General features: G+C 41.0%; 2 protein-coding genes and 1 long non-coding RNA gene across 4 annotated transcripts; 2 read left to right on the top strand and 1 right to left on the bottom strand.

The window, feature by feature from the left end:
- Positions 1-480: 480 nt before the first annotated feature.
- Positions 481-6,340, top strand: LOC117730166 (E3 ubiquitin-protein ligase RNF126-like). Its single transcript, XM_034531738.1, has 9 exons — positions 481-591; positions 1,918-1,976; positions 2,633-2,693; positions 3,088-3,323; positions 4,018-4,086; positions 4,176-4,245; positions 4,404-4,497; positions 5,040-5,155; positions 5,240-6,340. The coding sequence occupies exons 1-9, from the start codon at positions 517-519 to the stop codon at positions 5,414-5,416; spliced, it is 957 nt and encodes a 318-aa protein (XP_034387629.1). The 5' UTR covers positions 481-516; the 3' UTR covers positions 5,417-6,340.
- LOC117730168 lies at positions 3,757-8,886 on the bottom strand. Its single transcript, XR_004609417.1, has 2 exons — positions 8,738-8,886; positions 3,757-5,726 (listed from the first exon to the last, which is right to left on the bottom strand). It is a non-coding gene; the product is annotated as an uncharacterized LOC117730168 (long non-coding RNA).
- bsg (basigin) lies at positions 7,894-19,351 on the top strand. 2 transcript variants are annotated; one of them, XM_034531740.1, is made up of 8 exons: positions 7,894-8,122; positions 13,927-14,095; positions 14,922-15,010; positions 15,411-15,547; positions 15,650-15,926; positions 17,960-17,984; positions 18,098-18,162; positions 18,308-19,351. In XM_034531740.1, the coding sequence occupies exons 1-7, from the start codon at positions 8,059-8,061 to the stop codon at positions 18,156-18,158; spliced, it is 822 nt and encodes a 273-aa protein (XP_034387631.1). In that variant the 5' UTR covers positions 7,894-8,058; the 3' UTR covers positions 18,159-18,162; positions 18,308-19,351. The 2 variants fall into 2 exon arrangements, with proteins under 2 accessions (XP_034387631.1, XP_034387630.1); XM_034531739.1 differs by having other exon boundaries at positions 18,098-18,169.
- Positions 19,352-20,008: the final 657 nt, after the last annotated feature.

Here is a 20,008-nt window from a genome sequence, read left to right as displayed (position 1 = left end):
CTAATAAAAATAATCTTAATAGATTCTAAAGGAAATTTACCAAGAAGTGCCTTGTCTCCTCAGTCCCTGGCTACATTGTGAAATACAGTGACACTCATCAACATTAAGTGATGCACAAAAGCGCCACCATGTGGCGATGTTCTGTAACACGCATGCATGTTAGTCTTTTTCAAATGCTTATGAATTAATAATAAAACTCTTCACAGTACACTAATCTGTATATTTGATTTGATTATATCTACACCAATTGTGAATTAATTAATTGATTGTTATTATTTTGAAATTGCACATTAATCTGTAATACAGTCTAATTAGTCTGTAATACAATATACACAAAGTATAATGCATCCCAAATTTTTATTTCTTACAATTTCTTCATTCACGTAGTACATTTTTATAGTGTTTTTTGCTGCGTAGTACAACATTCAATCACATGGTCGTCGTGTTTTCTCGGAGGTTTTGACCCTTCCGGTGCTCCGTAGTCCTTCCTCCTCTCTACCTGTTTAGTGGTTAAAGATGGCGGAAGCTCCTCCATGGCCCAGCCGGTTCTTCTGCCACAGATGCTCCGCGGAGATTAGTCCTCGGCTTCCCGTAAGTACCGTGGACAGAAAGCAAAGACGGAGACAACAGGACACGTGGAAAAATCTGTGGCGTTGTCGTTACTTTAATTTAAATGTAAATGGCGGCGTGGCCAAACTGATCGCATGCTAACGGCGTTAGCCCGTTTATCTCGCTCACGCTATCCGGTGTTAGCTAGCTTAGCTTGTTATCTTAAGCAGTGGATACATCCACGCACATTCATGAACTGCGTAGTCGTTACAAACAACGCACTGCTATTGTGTAATGTTACAACAACGTCGGCTGGTTTTATAAGTTCACATGTGTGTTTTGTACGTGGTGTGTTGGCCTAACTGGTCACGTTAGCTAGCTTATGTTATCTAGCAATAACTGGTAACTGACACTGCTCGCCTCCCACTTTGGGTATTTATTCTATGAGAGAAACGCTGTCAAGACCAGTCTGACTTTGTGAGCTAGGTTGTGAACCACGTATGTGAACGATCCAGCAGCAACAAAGCCACTGCGTCCTCCTTTTTTTTTTTTTGGTACGTGTTACCATTCACTAAAGCACACAAGTGGCATGCCTGTCTGTCACGGGCTAGAATGATCCGTCATAGAGCTGTAAATGTGCCCTTCACAATGTAAAAAAAAAAAGAAAAAGATCTGCCATAGATTTCGGGTTATTTTGACATTTTAAACTATAAAAAAAAATACAGCGGATTGACACATTGTTTCTGTCAGAATCAGGGGTTTAGAAAGGACTAACACATATATGTATATCCACACAGAAGGTGTTCAAATGATTTATGGCAACACTGAGTGTGTGTGTGTTGGATGTTGCAACTGCTGTAATACAGTCTTGATAGCCTGAAGGAAGAAGCTCTACCTCATTCCGCTGGTGTTGGGCTTCATGCACTGGTTTGCATCACCTGGAGGCTTTTTGCTCACCAGCTCTATCGGTAGATATCCTGCCTGGAGGGGAAAGAAAGTTGGTCTTCTCTTCAGGCCGCTTTCAATAGTGTCCCAATAGATGGTGGGAAGCCACCAGGGAATGGGTGACGGGTTAGCATCTGCCACCTGCCAAATACAATGTAACTAACTGTTGGCTGTGGCAGGTAAACCGTCCAGATCCATATTCAGACCCTGGAAGGCATCCTCTCTTTGTCAGATTGTTGGTGTTCCAGGAGAGGATTGTCTGCTGTGTGTGTGTGTGTGTGTGCTGAAAGAAATGTGGTGTTTTATTCGCTTGCTGCATACTGTGACACACTAAGTCACAGGTTTACATAAGTGATGCAGCTGTTTGTAAAATGGATAGTTGAGCATGTTCTGATTTTTATTACCTTTTATGTTTGTTTCCAGGAGTATACATGTCCGAGATGTGACTCTGGGTTTATTGAGGAGCTGCTGGAGGAGAGACGGTGTGTATACATTTCCTAAACAAGGCAGCATTATTATTTTTTTACGACCGTTGTAGACTGCCACCATTCATTATGGATAATATCATTCATTAAACTAATATTCCTACAATACTTTTGCCTTTACACCTGTGTCTACCGCCATTCCTAACAGTTGTTACTCACAACATACGCCGACCAGAGTCGCTTTCCTCAGACACACTTGGTCAAAGAAGCTGATTCTGACCATACAGGAGCTGACATTTAGTATAAAAGAACATTAAAAGCAACTAGTGTTATGATGCATGTAGTTACTTATGCTAATCGATGCCATTGTGAAGCTGTGTAGAGCAGTCCCAATACATATTGCTTTCTTTTTTGTTGGCAGCGTAATATAATATTTATTACTGTCTGTCCTCTATCCCTTTTTTGTAAATATTGTCACAAAAATTCAAGTTATTACTGTTAAAATTGGCATCGCAACCATACATTTCATGTGAAATCAGAAGGTGAAGGGGCAAGGATAAAGGGAAGAAATAAGACACAGTAAAAACATTTTTTTTAAAAGACCCTTAATTTCACGATTGGAAAGGATGGAAACTATGACATGTGGTGGAAGAAAAATCTTTAGTATCACGGAGTCGAGACATAACTTTGTGAACTGCTTGTCCTCTGTTTAGTGCTGACAATGGCTCCATGTCTACCATCTCCAGCGGGCCCCAGAACCAGCAACCATTTGAGGTTTCTAACCGATTCTTTTCCCTAATCTCTATCACACACACAACCTCTCTCTCTCTCTTTTTTTTTTTACTGATGTACTATTTACACATGATCGAAGTCACCTCTGGGTTGCCAATGACCACAGTTTAACATATTATGGCTGTGATGATGATGCTGCTATCTCGGTACACAAGGAGATTATGTATGCCAGCATGCATTTCCAGTGGGTTTAAATTTGACCTGACAGTCAACAGAACTCTTAATGCTTCAGGTGTTTTGTGTTGACAATAAACATTTGCGAATATGAAGAGAACTCTCAAAGCTTCACTCGTTTCCACCAACAAGATTCCACAATTTTTTTTATTTTTTATTGTGTGCTTTCATCCTTCTTCTTTTTCTTTTTTTTTTCTCCCAGAATCCGGACCAGCACTTGTTTACATTCCCCTCTGGCTACGGCCAGTTTGCCCTGGGTGTCTTTGACGACCGCTTCGACTTCGGGGCTGGCCTGGGAACGGAGGATAACAGGGATGCTGAGAACAGGCGAGAAAGGGAAACGGCATCGCGGCAACGATACGGTGCCAGGCAACCGAGGAGTCGTCATGGTTCAAGGCGACAAGCGGGGAGGCAAGAGGGAGTTCCAACTCTAGAGGGGTAAGTCGTGCAGACTGTCACTTGTGGGACTTGAGTCCTAAATCAAGCTGGAGGACCTAATTAGTTCATTTAAATATTGTTCAACCTGGACCCTGTTTTAGTGACTAATGGGTACAACAACTTCTTAAATTGATCTGATGGAAGGAGCGACTGAGCATTTCAGTGGCAAAAAAAACAACACTTTTAGTCGACATTCATTGACAGATTGTTATAATACGTGTCTGAAAACATGGAAAGGACCCTACGGAGTGTCTTAGCTTTCTCTTGATCCAGTCCGCCTGTTCGGTCGGAGAAGTCCCTCTGAAACCTCGCGCCTTCTTCTGTACACCAACACAACATACTCTGACGACACCGGTACTCCTCTCTCGAACGCTCACTCACATTTCTGCCGTTGTCTTTAGGCAACAAGTCACATGACACGATAACTAACAGGTAAGAATGCCTTTTTTATTTCTCTGGAGGGTCCTTTCCATACACTGTCATACACTTATAATAATAATAATAACAATCTGAGCCTGTCGGTGGCTGTGTCGCGGCTGCTCAAAACTGGAGAAATAAATTGGTTACTTCGATACAAAAACATGGGCATATAGGGTCCAGGTTGAACAAGACATGTTATCCTTTAGTAGCGGTGCAGTTCTTTCACATATTTCTCATTTCTCTATCAACAAATCTGTATCTTCTCTTTTTATAGAATCATCCAGCAACTAGTGAATGGAATAATTGCACCCACTGCAATGCCAAATATTGGTGTTGGACCCTGGTGAGTGTCTGAAACCCACTTTATATTTAACCAGAAAATAAGTCTTCATCTGTCTCGGTTGCTCTAATGTTTGACTTTTTTTCTTAAAGGGGTGTTCTTCACTCAAATCCTATGGATTATGCCTGGGGGGCTAATGGACTAGATGCAATTATAACTCAGGTATTTTAAAATTAAACCTTTTTTTAAAGTGATTGCTGTGCTTATTCAATAATGTTGGTTGTAATTTAAATCCGTTAAACGTTTTAGTTGTGTCATAACATATGCAGTATATGTATCCAAACATGCATTTCTTTTCTATCTTCTTCTCTCGTATTTAGCTATTAAACCAGTTTGAGAACACGGGACCTCCGCCCGCCGATAGGGATAAAATAAAAACTCTTCCTACAGTACAAATTACAGAGGAGCACGTTGGTAAGTTAAAACATAATAAAGTGTAACTGAATGTTTTATGTTTTTATTTTTTGCAAATTTGGACAGCGGTATAGATTTCTTTTAAAAGGGATGCTTGCATGCTGTCATATTGCAAGTTAAAATTGAATGCAAGTATTGGGCTTTAGTTTTTAACATGAATGTTTCTTTTGAAGCATCTCACCAGAGACTCAAGTTGTTAATAATTCACGAGCGCTCAAATGCATAATTGTGTAATAAAACATATGCTACTGACACATAACTCAAACAGTGCACTTATTTGATAATCGACTACAAGATGCATCTTTAGTCATATTAAAATCATTGTCTGAGAATTGGTAGAAGACATCTTTTTCATATTCGGATTATACATCAGATCATATTCAGTATCCCGTCTCACTTGAAACTTTACTGTGCCTATTTATGACTGAATTTCTAAATAACATTGATGGTTCATAATGTAATTGAACTAGTTATAACCCTCACAGCTTGACGGATCGTGCTTAATATTTCCTCTCCCGTTTCTAACCGGCTCTGTCTTTCAGCTTCAGGACTGGAATGTCCAGTGTGTAAAGAAGATTACAGCGTCGGAGAAAACGTGAGGCAGCTCCCGTGCAATCACATGTTCCACAATGATTGCATAGTCCCCTGGCTGGAACAGGTATTCAACATCCTAATGCTCCCCCTACTTAAAGTCCAAAACAAAAGGCACCTTTTATTTTTACCTCTCTCTCTTTCTCTCCAGCATGACACGTGTCCAGTGTGCAGGAAAAGCTTGTGTGGACAGAACACGGCAACGAACCCTCCAGATCTATCAGGGATGAACTTTACCTCCTCTTCCTCTTCTTCCGCCTCCTCATCTTCCTCGACTCCTCAGTCCTCGAGTTCGGCCAGCAATGAGAACTCCACTGATAACTCCTAGAGGGCCGTTTTGTCCTCGTCGGCCCTACGAGCTGTTTATAGCTCCTGGGCTGCGGTGACCTCCAGTCTCTCCCTGCTGAAGGGCCAAGGCCCGAGTGCATCTCGCCAGGAGCACTCGAGCCTGATTAGGGAGGGAGGGGGGGGGCAACTGATACGCCAGGTCCACGTCTTTCTGCCCGTCCTGTTGCTCCCATCTTCGTCAGGGATCCGAACAAAGGAAGGGCGGAGGCCTGGAGTGCAGCTTCTGTCGGGAGGAGGGGAGGATGTAGAGAAGCGTGGAAACTTCAAGGGGCTCGATCTGCCTGAATCACCTCGCAAAGGAAGAGAGAACAAAAGAATCCAAAGGTAAAAGACTCGGGACAACAAGACAGTCGTGGTTCTTTCTTTTCTTTTCTTTTTTTTTATCCAGGCTGTGTGAAATTTGAAATTACCCACTTTTGCTAATGAAGCAAAAAGAACTGTACATGTATTCCTTTTTATAAGTAGTATTCATATCTCACAGATAATATGACCCAAAGTGCACTGTAGTGCACTGTTAAACATTTCTTCTTGGTTTAGAATGATACTACATTTGACTCCTTTTTTTTAAAAAATCCATAAAAAAATCAAAATTGATTGAAATGATTACCTGACACTACACGGGTACAACTGTTTGCACTTGAAATGATGCGGTAAATTGCAGTAATTCTGTGCCGTTTGGGTATTGATGCCGGATTTCATCGCGAAATTACATGCATACAGATTTTGTTATCTGCAAGTCTAAAACACTCAGAAACTTGTTGAAGCATTTTTGGGGATTTTAAAAGTAAAGGTTATTACATATTTTCTGAAGTTGACTATTGATTTGCAGTATGATTGTGTAAAAAAAAAAAAAAAAAAAAATAGTGATATGAAAATAAAGCTGTTTTTGTGTGCTACCACTCAACATTTGTGTGTGTCACTCTTTTAAGGTCTAATCGTGAGTATCAGCAGTCATACAATGTACTAAACTTTGTGTTTGATGCTGTGGTTAGACACTATAAAGGAGATCAGTAAAAAAAAAACTGGCATTAACCAAAATTTAGGAATTGGGACAACAAATTAGGTAATAGTCACTTGTTCGTCCTAATACCAAATACATCTGGTTTTATAATACAAATATGATCTGTGCTGTTTTGTGTTCCTCCGTCTGAATTATTTGTCCCTTTAGTGACATCTCACAGACTCTTAGAACTACCAAGCACCAACCAGAGAACAATAACATCAACAACAACAGAAGTGGAAGTGATTTCAATGCATAATACGGTTCTTTTGTTCCAAAGGCACGTATATTATAGTAAACAGGGTCTCTGTTAAATCTTTTCAATGGGGGTACTTTCCTATTAAATGTTATCGATAAGCAAATAAATTGTGCTTCCTCTCATTGTTTAGCCTTGCACACATATTTCCTCTTCATTGTACTGCTTCTCCTCTGGGGTTTAGGTTCAAAGGCCTTTTTAATCTGAGGGGATTGTTATGAACAGAACACTGGTCTCGCTAGAGGACAAGTGGACACACGAGTTTGACTTTACAATGTGAAATAGATTAATATTCTCTGTTTATTGTGAGCATTTGTGCCTTTCTAAAAAAAAAAAAAAAAACTATGTACCTTGAGATATGGCCAGCTGTTTTAATATTTAGTTACTCCATATTAAAAGTGTAGAGGTACAAGTTTAAAACGGTCTTTCTTTTCAGCAACCTGAATTTAAAAGTGGAATTAGAGTTTGTAAACCTACACAAAGTGAAAACATTCAAACACATTTTAATGGGTTTGCAGCATTTTAAGAAGCATTGGCTACACATTGGAATTTAGTGATTTTACATTTTTCTTTTATTCATAAACCGAGGCATAATTATGTGTACATGTTCTCGGGCTCTAGCTGTGATCACTCTCAAACACAGCCTAGATTTTTCTTGGAATGGTGTGCTGGGTGTAAAGTCTCATCCATACTGAGTCTGGTATTTTCTAGATTTTTTTTCTTTTTTCTGATTGATGAAACAAGACACTAGAATCTTGTAACATTTAGCCGAGGAGATGAAACCTCATAATTCAGTCTGAATATTGCAGACATTTCCTTTTTTTTTTTGCTCTCACACTTGCTGACAACTGGGTGACATACCTTTCAGACACCTTCAGACAGGATTAACATGCACATCAGATTGGCTGAATCCTGTGACTGTGTGCGATATTAAAAATGTGTTTCTTTCCAAAAGAAAAGAACTACTTAACACAAACGTAATTATTATTGTATGTACTTTTTTTTTTGAGAGAAATAATTAAAAAAAAAATTAACTTTCATAAAACACTCGTATTCGCGGGTATGGCAAAGAAAAATCACCTCTATCACTCTTTTGTTTTTAATTAAAAAAATATCAAATTGAGCCAGTTGCATAACGAATATGATCAGTGTTTTACGTGACCACGCCCCTCAACAACGCGTCACGCCTACGTGCTGTCCAGGGCGTGCGCGTGCTTTGCAAACCAGAGGACGACCGACTTCCACCAGTGGCGCGTTCGGCTCCTTCATCTCAGAGAAGGAAGAAGAAGGAAGATTCATCCCCGCCGTCGTCGCGTTTACTCGACGATTTAGTTAACGAGAAGAAAAAACTAAACAATTATCCGCCATGAAGTTTCTCTGGGCTGTCAGCGCCCTGCTGTTGGGCTGTTGGCGAGCCAACGCGTCCACAGGTAAGAATTGTGTGTCAGCCATGTTGGTTTGAAGATGTAACAGTTAGCTCGACTTTGCCCCAACCACGGAACAGTTCACGCTAAAAAAAATTGCCCTTTTTATTTTTTTAACGTCCCGGCAGTTGTGTTTTTTGTCAGACTTCTTTGTTTGTAACGGCCGTTATTACCGACATGTTAAAGTAAGAAACGGTCACACATAAAGCGACATTTCGTTGTCGTCGCTGGCGAAACATTTGACAGATCTCAAACCGGCCGTTTCGTGACTACACTTTCTTCATTTTTAAGTGTTACACGACGCGGAATGTATTTATCTTTTGTATTTTTCTCGTGTTAACGAGTGTAATTTGTCACATGAGGTCCAACGTTAATTCAAAAAAAAAAATTATATGGTGGACCAGTTGTGTGTCCATGGACCTACAGTAATTAGTTACGTAACGCTTCTGTTAGTAATTTAACGGACGTTAACGGTAGTTTTCACCGTTACACCCCTAAATCCTCTTTTGGTAAGCGTCTCGTGTTGTCGGAACCGGGGCACGAGCTCGTGACGTGTGCGTTGACAGCCTCCCACACTTACACCATTAGCTAGTTGGTGGCTTGTTCTGGTCCACCATTTACCTTTTTTACTCGATGAGCCAGTAGGCCTGATCCATCTAATGAGTACCGGGTTGTCAACCGGCGTCCTCCATTGATTAACGTCACGGGGCGAGGGGCTACATGTTATTCACACACACACACACGGCTCTCTCTGCGTTGCTTACAGTGATCACAACCAGTAATTTGGTGGCTGTGTCACGTGACTGTGTGTCAGCATTGAGACGGCAGCTATTATGGAAAAATATCGAGGACACGTCAAAACAGACACGCGCCATGGGAATTAGGTGGGGAGCAAATATTCACAGGGCTGCCTAATTGTTTATTTGCTCTCTTTTGTCTTTTGCTACCTTGCAATCATCATTGTTCGAAGACATATAATGAAAATCAAACGCACTGAAACAATTTTTATACCAAGGGGACTATTTCGGTTGTCGTCTTGTGTGTTTTCATAATATTAACACCTTTACTGCATTTTAACTGGAACAATGTTACACATCAAAATGTCCAAACCGAGTCATTTCACTCCTGTTTTGTGATCTCAAAGCTTTAAGATAGATGAGTGAGTACATGCACTGACATAATATGATATATATATATATATATATATATATAATATTACAGATTTTGTACCAGTAACCAGACTGTTAATGGATGTTGCGTGTCAAACACATACAAGGAGCCTTAATGGCACTGCATGTTTCCTGCTTTATTAACGACAGCTCGGGAGTAGATCGGGAGTAACATTTTATTCCCCCCTGAGTTTCAGCTCCTTCTCAAGCTTAACTTTGACATGAAAAGTGTGTTACACGGCCGATTTATATATTGCTATTTTATGTGAAAATTGACTCATTTTTGTTATTGACTAGCTTTTTGAGTTCCCGGCTGCTTAACCTGCTCTCAGCCTACAGTCTACAGTTGCACTGCCTGTGACAGGTTGCTTTTTTGGGTGTGGGAGTTGACATCCTACTTGTAATGGTGACACATCTCTGATCCACCACAGCTGAATTACTACATTAAACAACGTGTGCTGCTTGGCTAGTCCACTCTAAATGGACAAATGCATTCAAGAGATCAGGTCACAGCCGATGGATTTATGTGGGCTAAAGGTGATAATTTCCCCCTTCCCTCAGAAGTGGTTTATTTAAAAATATTGTCTGTGACCCAATAATACAATGCTGAATAGAAAGCTTGGAATGGGCTCTTTACACAGTGCTTTCAAACCAACGGCATCCATCTTCTGTTGGAAAGGACGTTACATTGTACAAGCATTCGGCGTAAACATGTCAATACCGTTTTAACTTGTGTATTGTAAGTGGCCTGAGGATTACATGTTTTAGTCTTTATGCTTAGCCTTTTGTCTTTTCTAAAGGCTCAGTAAAGTCCTTCTTGAGTTGTTCATTTTCAACCAACTGGTTGAATGAAAGAACTAACTCCTATGAAGATAAAGCATGTATCCCCATATTATTCTACTACCCTTGTATCACATTAAATATATATATATATATATTTTTCTCTTTGGGGAACAATATTAGTATTAATTTTGCATGTTTGTTGAGCATATGCAAACATAGAATAAACTTTTTCTCTGAAAGGGCCCAAAAACTCTCATGTTAAAGAGCAGGGGGCATTCAGGATTAGGAGGTCAGGATTCATGTGATTTACATCTATTTACAGTTAATTTAGGACTTAGACTGCATTTATTTTTTAACTTTCATTCGACATATGTGCGAAGGTGACCTTTTTGAAGTCACCAAGCTAGAAAGGTTACAAGAAAGCATGTGGAGGCCCAGGCTCTTGTTGCTCCCCCAACACAAAATTCACAGTATCTTAATCAAGGGAATGTAGAAAAAGGGCGTGCGTGTACACAAATAAATAAGGGAGAAGAAGAAAAAATTATGTGGGAGGATTAACTCGTTTTTCATGTGTGCTGTTTTCATATTCGCGCTAGGTACCCATGCGCCCAGCCCTGTTTATTCTCTGCTCGTTGTTAGCTTAGGATTTTTCTGAGGAGAGGGGGAACAAGCTGGCTGTGCCTTTTTAGCCTGCAGTGTGAGAATGTTGTTTTTCTCTGGACCCACCAATTGTATTCTCCCTCTCCTTGACCACCACTGAGTGGCCAAACAAGTCCCCCTGCTATGAATGTGGAGAGCTGTGATACTGGGAAGGAAAACGCGTGTGCAAAAGAAGTAAATCCCTCAGAAAGTGAATCTGTATAACAGTCAGTGGTTTGAGCATTATTGTGAAGCCTGAATATAAAGTCTTATTGTTATTCTCATGTAAATGTGCAGCTGAACGTTTGCCTCTCGGTGGAGATTGGCCGTTCTGACTTCCACTTACATTGATGTCATGTGCACCACTTGCTTTGATGTCGTGTGCGTCGCCTGCATCAAATCAATTCTTAGCCCAGTTTGACTCCCCGATCACGGCCGAGTGACACGAGGAAAAGACACCGGCCCCAAAATGCGTGCTCGTCCTTAAAGCCTTTCGTGGATTTTTTTTTTTTTTAACTTAATTTTATTACGTTACGTGTTTTTTTTTTTTTCATTTCGACCTCATCTGCTCTCATTTTCATGTCCTCCTTCATTCAGTGTTTTGATTTCACGGGAATGCTACTGGATGCTTTAAATGTTTTGTTGTCTTCTTTTGTTGTTGTTGTTGTTGTTGCTATAACTGCCTTTTTTGCCCCCAGTCCCAACCTTTTAGTATTGAGTATTTGCTTTTTAAAGCTGGTAAACAAAACAAATGTATAACCCATATAAAGGAAATTAATTTGGTAAATTTAAATGAGATGGTCACCCAAACCTGATGGGAGTCGACTCCCATGGGTGTAAATGAATGGGCAACCAGTTAGAAACACCTCCAAGTGTCATCGTTAGCTTTTTAAAAAAAAACATTTTATTAAACCATATAAATGCAATGCAGATTACAGCCTCCGAAATGATTATAACATTGAGTCGACACCTTTCTAAAACGGTATGAACTAAAAATAAAAAAATATATAACCTTCATAAAGCATGTCGTACGTAATAAATGAGAAACTATGTGTATGGTTGATGTTGTGCTCCCATATTATCTGTGTCTGTAATTGCTTTTTATGTTAATTTCTTATTTTCATCTTGACGGGTTAGAGTACCAGGAACGACCAAACATTTCCCCAAAAATAATTGGGGAACCTTGCTCTGCTTGTGCATACTATGTGCATACTTTTCATTTCATTTTGTGTTTTTTTTATATTAACTTTGTTTCTTTTTCTTTCTTTTTCCCCGTTTGCTTGCCTGTCTTCCATCGCGGCCTTTTTAAATCACCAATCCATGAAATCACCTGGCTTGCTTTTTAACTCACCACGTTTAAAAAAAAAAACACAACAACAACAACATCTCTATCTTCTGGGCTTTGCTGTAAACGGTGCTCAGCGGGCTTTATCAAGTGTCCCCTGTCTCAGATGAAGCTGATCAGTGACAGTGCAGAGCTGCACTGTGAAGTGGTAGGGCACCCCATCCCCGAGGTGCAGTGGTGGTTCGTAGAGGGCGAAGAGGCCGACGAGACCTCCACCCAGCTCTTTGACGGGGCGCGGGATGGCCGCGTGCAAATAAACGCCATATACGTAGCGCACTCCACGAGCACCCTCCACATCGCTAGCCTCACCCTCAACGACTCCGGCACGTACGAGTGCCGCGCTTCCAATGACCCCGACCGCAACGAACTGAAGAAGACGCCCAAAATCAAGTGGATCCGCTCGCAGGCGAACGTTATTGTGATCGAAAGTGAGTGGCAGAGGGAAGCGTGGGGAGACTGCCGGTCCAAGTAGCTTGGCTGCTAGCTCCTCATTCGCAAAGTCCTGGACCTTCAGCTCCCGTTGCTCCCATGCTTCCTGGTCCAACACCCTCTCCACCCTGCCTCCCCCAGTAAATGCTCTCCTTCTCTTCCCCCCCCCTTCCCCTTCAAAAGCTCCAAGATTGTCCTGTCGTAGAATCCAAACCCGTTCATAAAGCGTGGCCACTCCCTCGTCCTGTATTACCGGTCACAGAACGTGTCTTCAATCTGATGCCTTTTTTTCCCCCCTTCTTGTTTTAAGGTTTAAGGTACCACTAGCATAGGTTTTTTTTCTTGCATATAATACTGGGCATAAGGTTTGAAATTTGCAAATGGCTCCTGAAGAAAAAAAAATCTTCTTTTGATTTGACAAAAGGGAAAATATGTACCAGTTTTTCAGAAATTGTCATGGATAACAGATGGTCTGAGGTCTGCTTCTTTCCATTGTGATCCTTGATGGAATGGGGGTATTTCATATGAACAAAATCCAAATATTTATTTAAGAAAAAAAACACAAAAAGGGGTGTCAGATTTCTTAGTAAAGCTTCTTGGCAGATATTCTTTCCTAGCATTTTCCTTTTAATTAATACTAACATTGGCGTTGCCCCCTTGCTGTTGCTTGTAAAGCATTCCTGTGGCTTATAATTACTGAACTGTAGGCACAGAAGATGGCAACTAATTATTAAAAAATACATTCTCAGCCATGGGGGATCTTTCTGCCTTGTGGTCCAGTATTATTATTTGTTTTTAAAGAATTGGTCAGTTTCTTCACCCAGTTGAAGCAAAAATACCCACATTTTTATTATTATGAGATTGGCGGTGACTTTAATTCTCTTGTTGCTTCTTCTGCATGTTTTTTTAAATTTTTTTTAAAAAGATCTTTTCCCAAATGACCTTGTTGTAGACTACTGTATCTGCTAGATTATCTCCTATCCTCCTCCTCCACCCCCTCCTTCGACTGTTGGTGTGATGGATCTCCCCCATTTTGGAGAGCATCTCGCCACCTGGCAAGTGGGAGGATAACGCAAAGAATTTAGTGGCTAATTCTGCTTTTGATTTCCACTTGATCACTCAACACGACATTTCTGCCCTACAAAGTGTGCCGTAATTACAAAACAACATTGCAGTTATAGATTTTCAGCCTTTTTTTTGTGTTTTGTTGTAACTGCAAATTTGTATTGGTTTTCGTGGAAAAAAATCAACATGCATACACATAAAACGGACATCAAATACACGTTAAACCACAATTTTAACGAAATACGTAGTTTGCCTTTTTGTAGGGCAGCACTGGTGTCTTAATCTGTAAAAAAAATGTTGTTTAATGCCCAATAAGATGGACATTTATATGTAGAAAAGGATGAGTAATAATTAATATTTCCCCCTCTGTTTATCTGAAGCCCTAACAATCATTGCTGATCCTATTGAGGTCAGCAACCAGACCTCCGCAGTCCTCAGCTGTAACCTGACAGAGTCCTCCCTCCTCATCAAGGGCTCCCACTGGATGCATAATGACAAGCTCATTGAATCTTCCGCGTCCGCCGATGCCACCCCATACACGACCCTCCGGTAAGCAGCTACGTCCAAGTGCCTTGAAATCATGCTAAAGCAGAATAATTCCCTGTTTGTGTTCAGTTGGCTTTGAGTGAATACACCAATCAAGAAAATGGCCAGCCCAGGTGGCGAAAATACCTTTTAAGATGTCCTATGGATGTTTAGAAGACATTTAGCCATTGTTGGGCTTGCATGTCTTGCTGTATTCCTTTAAAAAAAATTCTTATGCTGTCCCTTCCTGGCTCTGTTACTACAGTCAGTATCCGTCTCCCTCCTTTTTTAATGTGCACTCTGCATCTTGCTCGTCGGTCATCCCTCCCCGCCCCCTCTAGCCACATTCTCGCTGGCTGCCTTCCATTAGCAGCAAGGCTGGGGGCGCCGCTCTTGATTAGCAGAGAGATGGGCCGTGCATTTCGTGCAGCTTTTCCGGTAGTCTTGGCAGCGGGGATAAGCGCCCCGAGCAGTGTGCTCACTTACCCTGACCTTAATTCCCCATTAGGAGGGAGAGCGGGCAGAATTGTACGGGACAGCAGCATCAAACAAGAGTGGGATTGTGATTACCAGGCGAAATTTGAAATATTTGTTGCATGGACAAACAGCTTTATTTTTCTTTTTTTACCCCCCTGGCCCTTGAACAGAAACGGGGTTCTGTTGGGAATTTTCTACTTGGCTTAAATGTGAAAACTAATCACTGTCATTAAAGTGGCCTCGGCGGAATTGCTCACAAGTAGCACCTTATATAAGGTGTGTGTGTATGTGTGTGTGTGTGTGTGTGTGTGTGTATATAAGATCTGCGGAGATAAGAAAGTAATCTGTTCTTAAATCCTCTTTCTTTCCTCAGTTTGAACAAGATCACCTACAGTTCCGGCGGAAAGTATGAATGTGTGTTCCTCACCGAACCAGAGATGAAGAAGACGATTGAAGTCAAAAGTAAGTCATGTAATTAATATCGCATATCGAAGTTTAGGTAACTCGATTGCAAATGTTATGTTATTATACTTACAGATTAGGTAATGTCTTTCTATAAAATACAGTATATACTTAAGATTCAATGTCAAATGCAGCCAGTTTCCTGTAAGCGTCATGTGCCATTTGTTTTTCCATTAACAATAAGCACTGCTACTATTTAAGACCATACATTAAAATGATTATGTGCCAAACACAGCTGAAAACTGAGCGTCATCTGCACATGCAGCAGATAGAGGAATACTCACGAATAAACGTTTGTGTAAAGGTGCCTTTTGCGGCTGGATAAATAACTATGGCGAGTTCATTTATTCATATAAACGTTAAACATTCTGATTTGCATGTTTCTCCTCCTTTGCTGTAGCACTTCCCCATGTTGCCGCCCACAAGCACTCTGAGCACGGCAATGAGAACGACAAAGGGGTGTTGGTCTGCGTGAGCCACGGCTACCCACTGCCCACCGACTGGACCTGGTTCAAAGAGGAAGAAGGCGTCCTAATAGTACGCGTCTGAATATCTTAAAATTATATATGTATGTTTTTGATCCACAGGTCTAAATCGGATGACATTGCCTTACTTAACTCCCTTACGAACAACCCACAGCCTATCTTCAACGGCACTACCGACAAATACGAGATCAAGAGCACCCCTAACAAGACCACGCTGACCATTGATGACCTGAGCATCGAAAACGACATCGGCGACTACGTCTGCTCCGGAACCAACGAGCTCGGCACAAACACCGACAAGATCCACCTGCGCGTCCGCAGTCGGTTGGCCGCCCTCTGGCCCTTCCTCGGCATCGTGGCCGAGGTCATCATCCTGGTGACCATCATCTTCATCTACGAGAAGAGGAGAAAGCCCGATGAGATCACCGACGGTACGTACGCCACAATGCCTCCCCCCGCTACATGGAGTGTACAGGGTTTAGACAAAACGACGACATCGTCTTGACATGGCACTGCATTTGCCAGTCAAATGCGTTCATAGGTTTCCCAACCTGCACTCAACTCCTCTCTAGTAATGTGTGGATGAAGAAAACGTAGAAACATTCAACTTCCAGTAAGACGAAAATGCATCAAACTGTAGACTCACGTGAGGAAAGTTAGAGACCGTTAAAGAAAAGCATCGTTCTTTCAGGACAACTAAGCCCGTTAAAAGAAAATCATACATGTGAATTTTTTGGTCTAAGAACAACACGAACAAGAGAGACTCACGTTCTAAAACTCAGTTTGTGATTTGATCAATTATAAAGTCTGCAACCGCCCCGTTAACAATTAATCGGGAAAGATATTATAGGTCAGCGGTTCTCAGCCTCATGGGGACCTCCTCCACAGAAACATTTGCTTTTCAGGCCACATTATCACATTACAGCAAGCCCTAAATACTATATCTTTTTAAATGATTTATATGATATAGATGAAAGCTTAACTAGATAATGTGATGTTGGTGTCACACGAGCCGCCAGATGGAGATCACTCTGTTGGAGTTCTTGAGACTACAAAAACACTTGCTGTGGTGTGAGAAAGTGAAGCTTCTCTCTTCCCTCATAAAAAAAATCTTTGGCCGAGTACAGACACTGACCTGGGGTCAGCACTCCAACCGGCCGTTGAGTTACTAACTTTGGCTTTGAGAGGGAGAGCTCGTGCTCATAAATATTCATAGAACTTTCCTGTAAATAACTTAATTTAGTCGTTGCATGCATATCAATATGAACCCTTATTGTCTTTTTTGGTTTTGCTATTGTTTACATTTATTTATTTATTTTAACATAAAGATCAGGAATCAGCTTCCCACTTTTGTGTAAACGATCTGACGGCAACTTTTTTTATTTTTTTTAATTATTTACATTTGTACTTTTCTGTTTGCTGCTGATTTTGCATTTTGGTAAGTGGACGACACGCCGCATGTTGGACTGAAGTGGTTGAGCTGAGATGACCGCGTGGAACAAAGCTGAATGAACTGCTTTCATAGAGGAGTGCGCTCAAAGATGTGGTCACTCTTTCACTGGCCCTGCAATCGGAAGCGAGCTTTAAAAGTTTTCCTGCCGCTTTCTATTGGTCCCCGTTTTTTGTTTTTTTTATAAACTCGTGCGTTTGAGCCAATGAACGAGTCGAATGAGACGCATACGGCAGTGTGATGGTTTGAGGTGAGACTTGGAACGGGTTTGAAAAGCGAGACGTTTCGGCGTTCCGTCTGCATGCCCCTCTGCATCTTGCGCCGCTACGCATGATCTCTGATCGGCGAACCCTCTTCTCAAGGTCGGTACATCGTTTGCATTTGTCTCGTTCCCCATTTCGGGCCACAGAGTGAGCCCTCCCTTTTGTCAATATGTGCTCTTTGCTCCGGGGTGAACGCTGCCTCTACAACCCGCCAGGTTGTATGCCGGCTCTGCCAGTTCAGAGGCGTTTAGTTTTTAATCTCTTAATACAGCATCTGCGGTGTCTCTTTGGTGTCCTCCTGCCTGTGTTGCATGAGCCTCTGTGAAGCTAAGGGGGTGACTCTGGACCATGTGCGGAAACGTTCATGAATGGCAAAGTTCAGTCATCACAGCAGTCTGTCAGTGACATTAATGCGTCTTTCATAGACTTGTGATTAGTGCGTTAAACAATCCTCTCTCGTCAGAAAAGAGGATGCTTCAGCTCATGTTCAGTCATCACAGCAGTCTGTCAGTGACATTAATGCGTCTTTCATAGACTTGTGATTAGTGCGTTAAACAATCCTCTCTCGTCAGAAAAGAGGATGCTTCAGCTCATGTTCAGTTAACCTCATTGGAGTCACGTTGCGGAGGATGTCATGTTCTAACATTTCTACCATCATCATCTGGGGAGTGGCACGCTTTGCTCACTAGTAACGGACTCTGAACTGACTCTTGTCTTTTTGTTTTGCCCTCCCTCCGTTGATCGTTGACAGACGACGACTCAGGCGCTGCTCCTCTGTAAGTACAGTCAGCAGCTCAGTGTCCTCGTGGCCACCAAAGGATTTTGTCTTATATACATGTGTGTGTATATATATTTATACGCAGAACTCATGTTTCTTTGTGTTTTTCAGGAAGAGCAATTCTACTGAAAATAACAAAGACAAGACTGTGAGGCAAAGGAATTCCAATTAAAAAGGTAAAAGGTGAGTGAAAGTATGACGTTCTCCTTGAAATGTGTCATCACCGCTCTACTTGGAAACAGTATATACACCAAAAATAGAACTTTTTGAAACGGCTATAATTCATAATTCGTGTAACTTTAATTATTGTTATTCCTCTAGATGGGACGTCCAGACGGCAGTCCAGCTGTTGTGTGGCACATTGTTCCGTGCACCCTGCAACTTTTTAAAAGTACCCTTTTTTGTGTTTGGGTGTTTATAAATAAAATGTCGGATTTCTCGTTTTTTAGTTTTCTTCTAGATCCTTCTCCATATTGTGCAGCCACAGAACATAGTGTGAAGTAATTTCAGCTTGAGGCCCCCGGGGCAAATATTGCATGAGTTTAAAAAGCCGTTATAGGAAAGTGTGTGTTTGTTCTAAAATCATAAACGGTTCATGTGAGAAACGCCTCTTTGTGGTTATTTTTACGTTTATGTTTTCCCCCACGATGACCTCATCGTTGTCCCGTCGTTGCTTTTTTATGTTCTCCGATCTGGAAAAAGGTGACTCGTGAAGCGAGTCGTGTTCAGAGGATCTGAAACGTTTTCAATCACCATAAACTTCACTGCCATTCTCATAACGCCATTGCAAATTCTCCCCTTTCCATAGTTTTATACTTTGCCAAATCACGAGTGTAATGCAGAAATGTTGTTGCCGTGAGAAATTACAGTTTTCTTTTTTTAGTTGGAAAACTTTTTTCCCTTTTTTTTTTTTTTTTTTTTAAATCACATTTTAAACATCTAAAGTTTTAGTCAACAAGGTTTATTTTGTTTGTTTTGTTGCCAATGTCACATCCAGAATAAAAATCTATTATTATGGACCAAGAGCTGTCTGTTAATGCAACTTGTTACTACGCACTGTTTAAATTTTACTGCAGCAGATCAACATTTCATAAGATGATGTTGTTTTGTTCTCTCTCTCACTGGGATCTGAGATGAGACGTTCTGTGTGCGATTGTTGGACCATCGTCTCTCTGTGTCGCTGATTCAGAAGCCATGTGTTCCATTTGACCTGATTAGTGTTGTGATTGGATGTTACCATTGCAGAGTTACACAGGTTAAAGAAGAAAAAAAAAAAAGACCTCGCCAGAATTGTGTACGTTGTTGTACCGTTGAACACCGTCTGTTGTACAACTTGCACAAACTGAATAAAGGTATTTGATTTTACACGTTTTGATTACTTGCTCAACTTCTTCTCGAAATCCAAGGGTGACCTGTAGAATGGCGGGTCGATATGTTGTTATTATTATTATTATTATTATTATTGTCCTGCCAACAAATGTCATTGTATATCAATGGATAACTATCTCAAAAGCATAGTTACTACAATAGCTTGAGGAGAAATATAAAGCATGGCCCCAAGCCCAACCTTATAGTCCGTGATTGAATGAGAATATTAGTATAACTTTAATCAGAGAGACTTTTGCATGATTTTTGCCTTCGTCATTCCACACAGACCTTCGCTGTGAGCATTATGCTTATTAAACGTGCTCTATTAAATAAGAAAAAGGTAATGGACCTTATCTTGCACAAATCCCTGTTTCAGGCCAAGACTGTCAATAACAGCCAATATCAATATCAATAGAACTGTGGATATATCTGGTTATCTAGTGAGTTTACTCACTGTGTAAAAGTTTAGAAGTAGATGTATCGTGGTTTATGAAAGCCACATATTCGCCCCATATTGGAATGTGCAGCAGAATGTTAAATTGTAAGTAGGACTGCAGCTAAAATAATTATATTACTGCATCGGTTTAAGGGATTTGCGGGGTTAGGGTCAAAAGCATCACGCTATGCAACGAGTCTAGAAAAAGGCGCATTTCT

Source organism: Cyclopterus lumpus, chromosome 4, assembly GCF_009769545.1.
Source record: "Cyclopterus lumpus isolate fCycLum1 chromosome 4, fCycLum1.pri, whole genome shotgun sequence".
Lineage (NCBI taxonomy): Eukaryota > Metazoa > Chordata > Actinopteri > Perciformes > Cyclopteridae > Cyclopterus > Cyclopterus lumpus.
The sequence above is the reverse complement of the archived record's forward strand: the minus strand, read 5'-3'. Positions and strand labels throughout refer to the sequence as shown.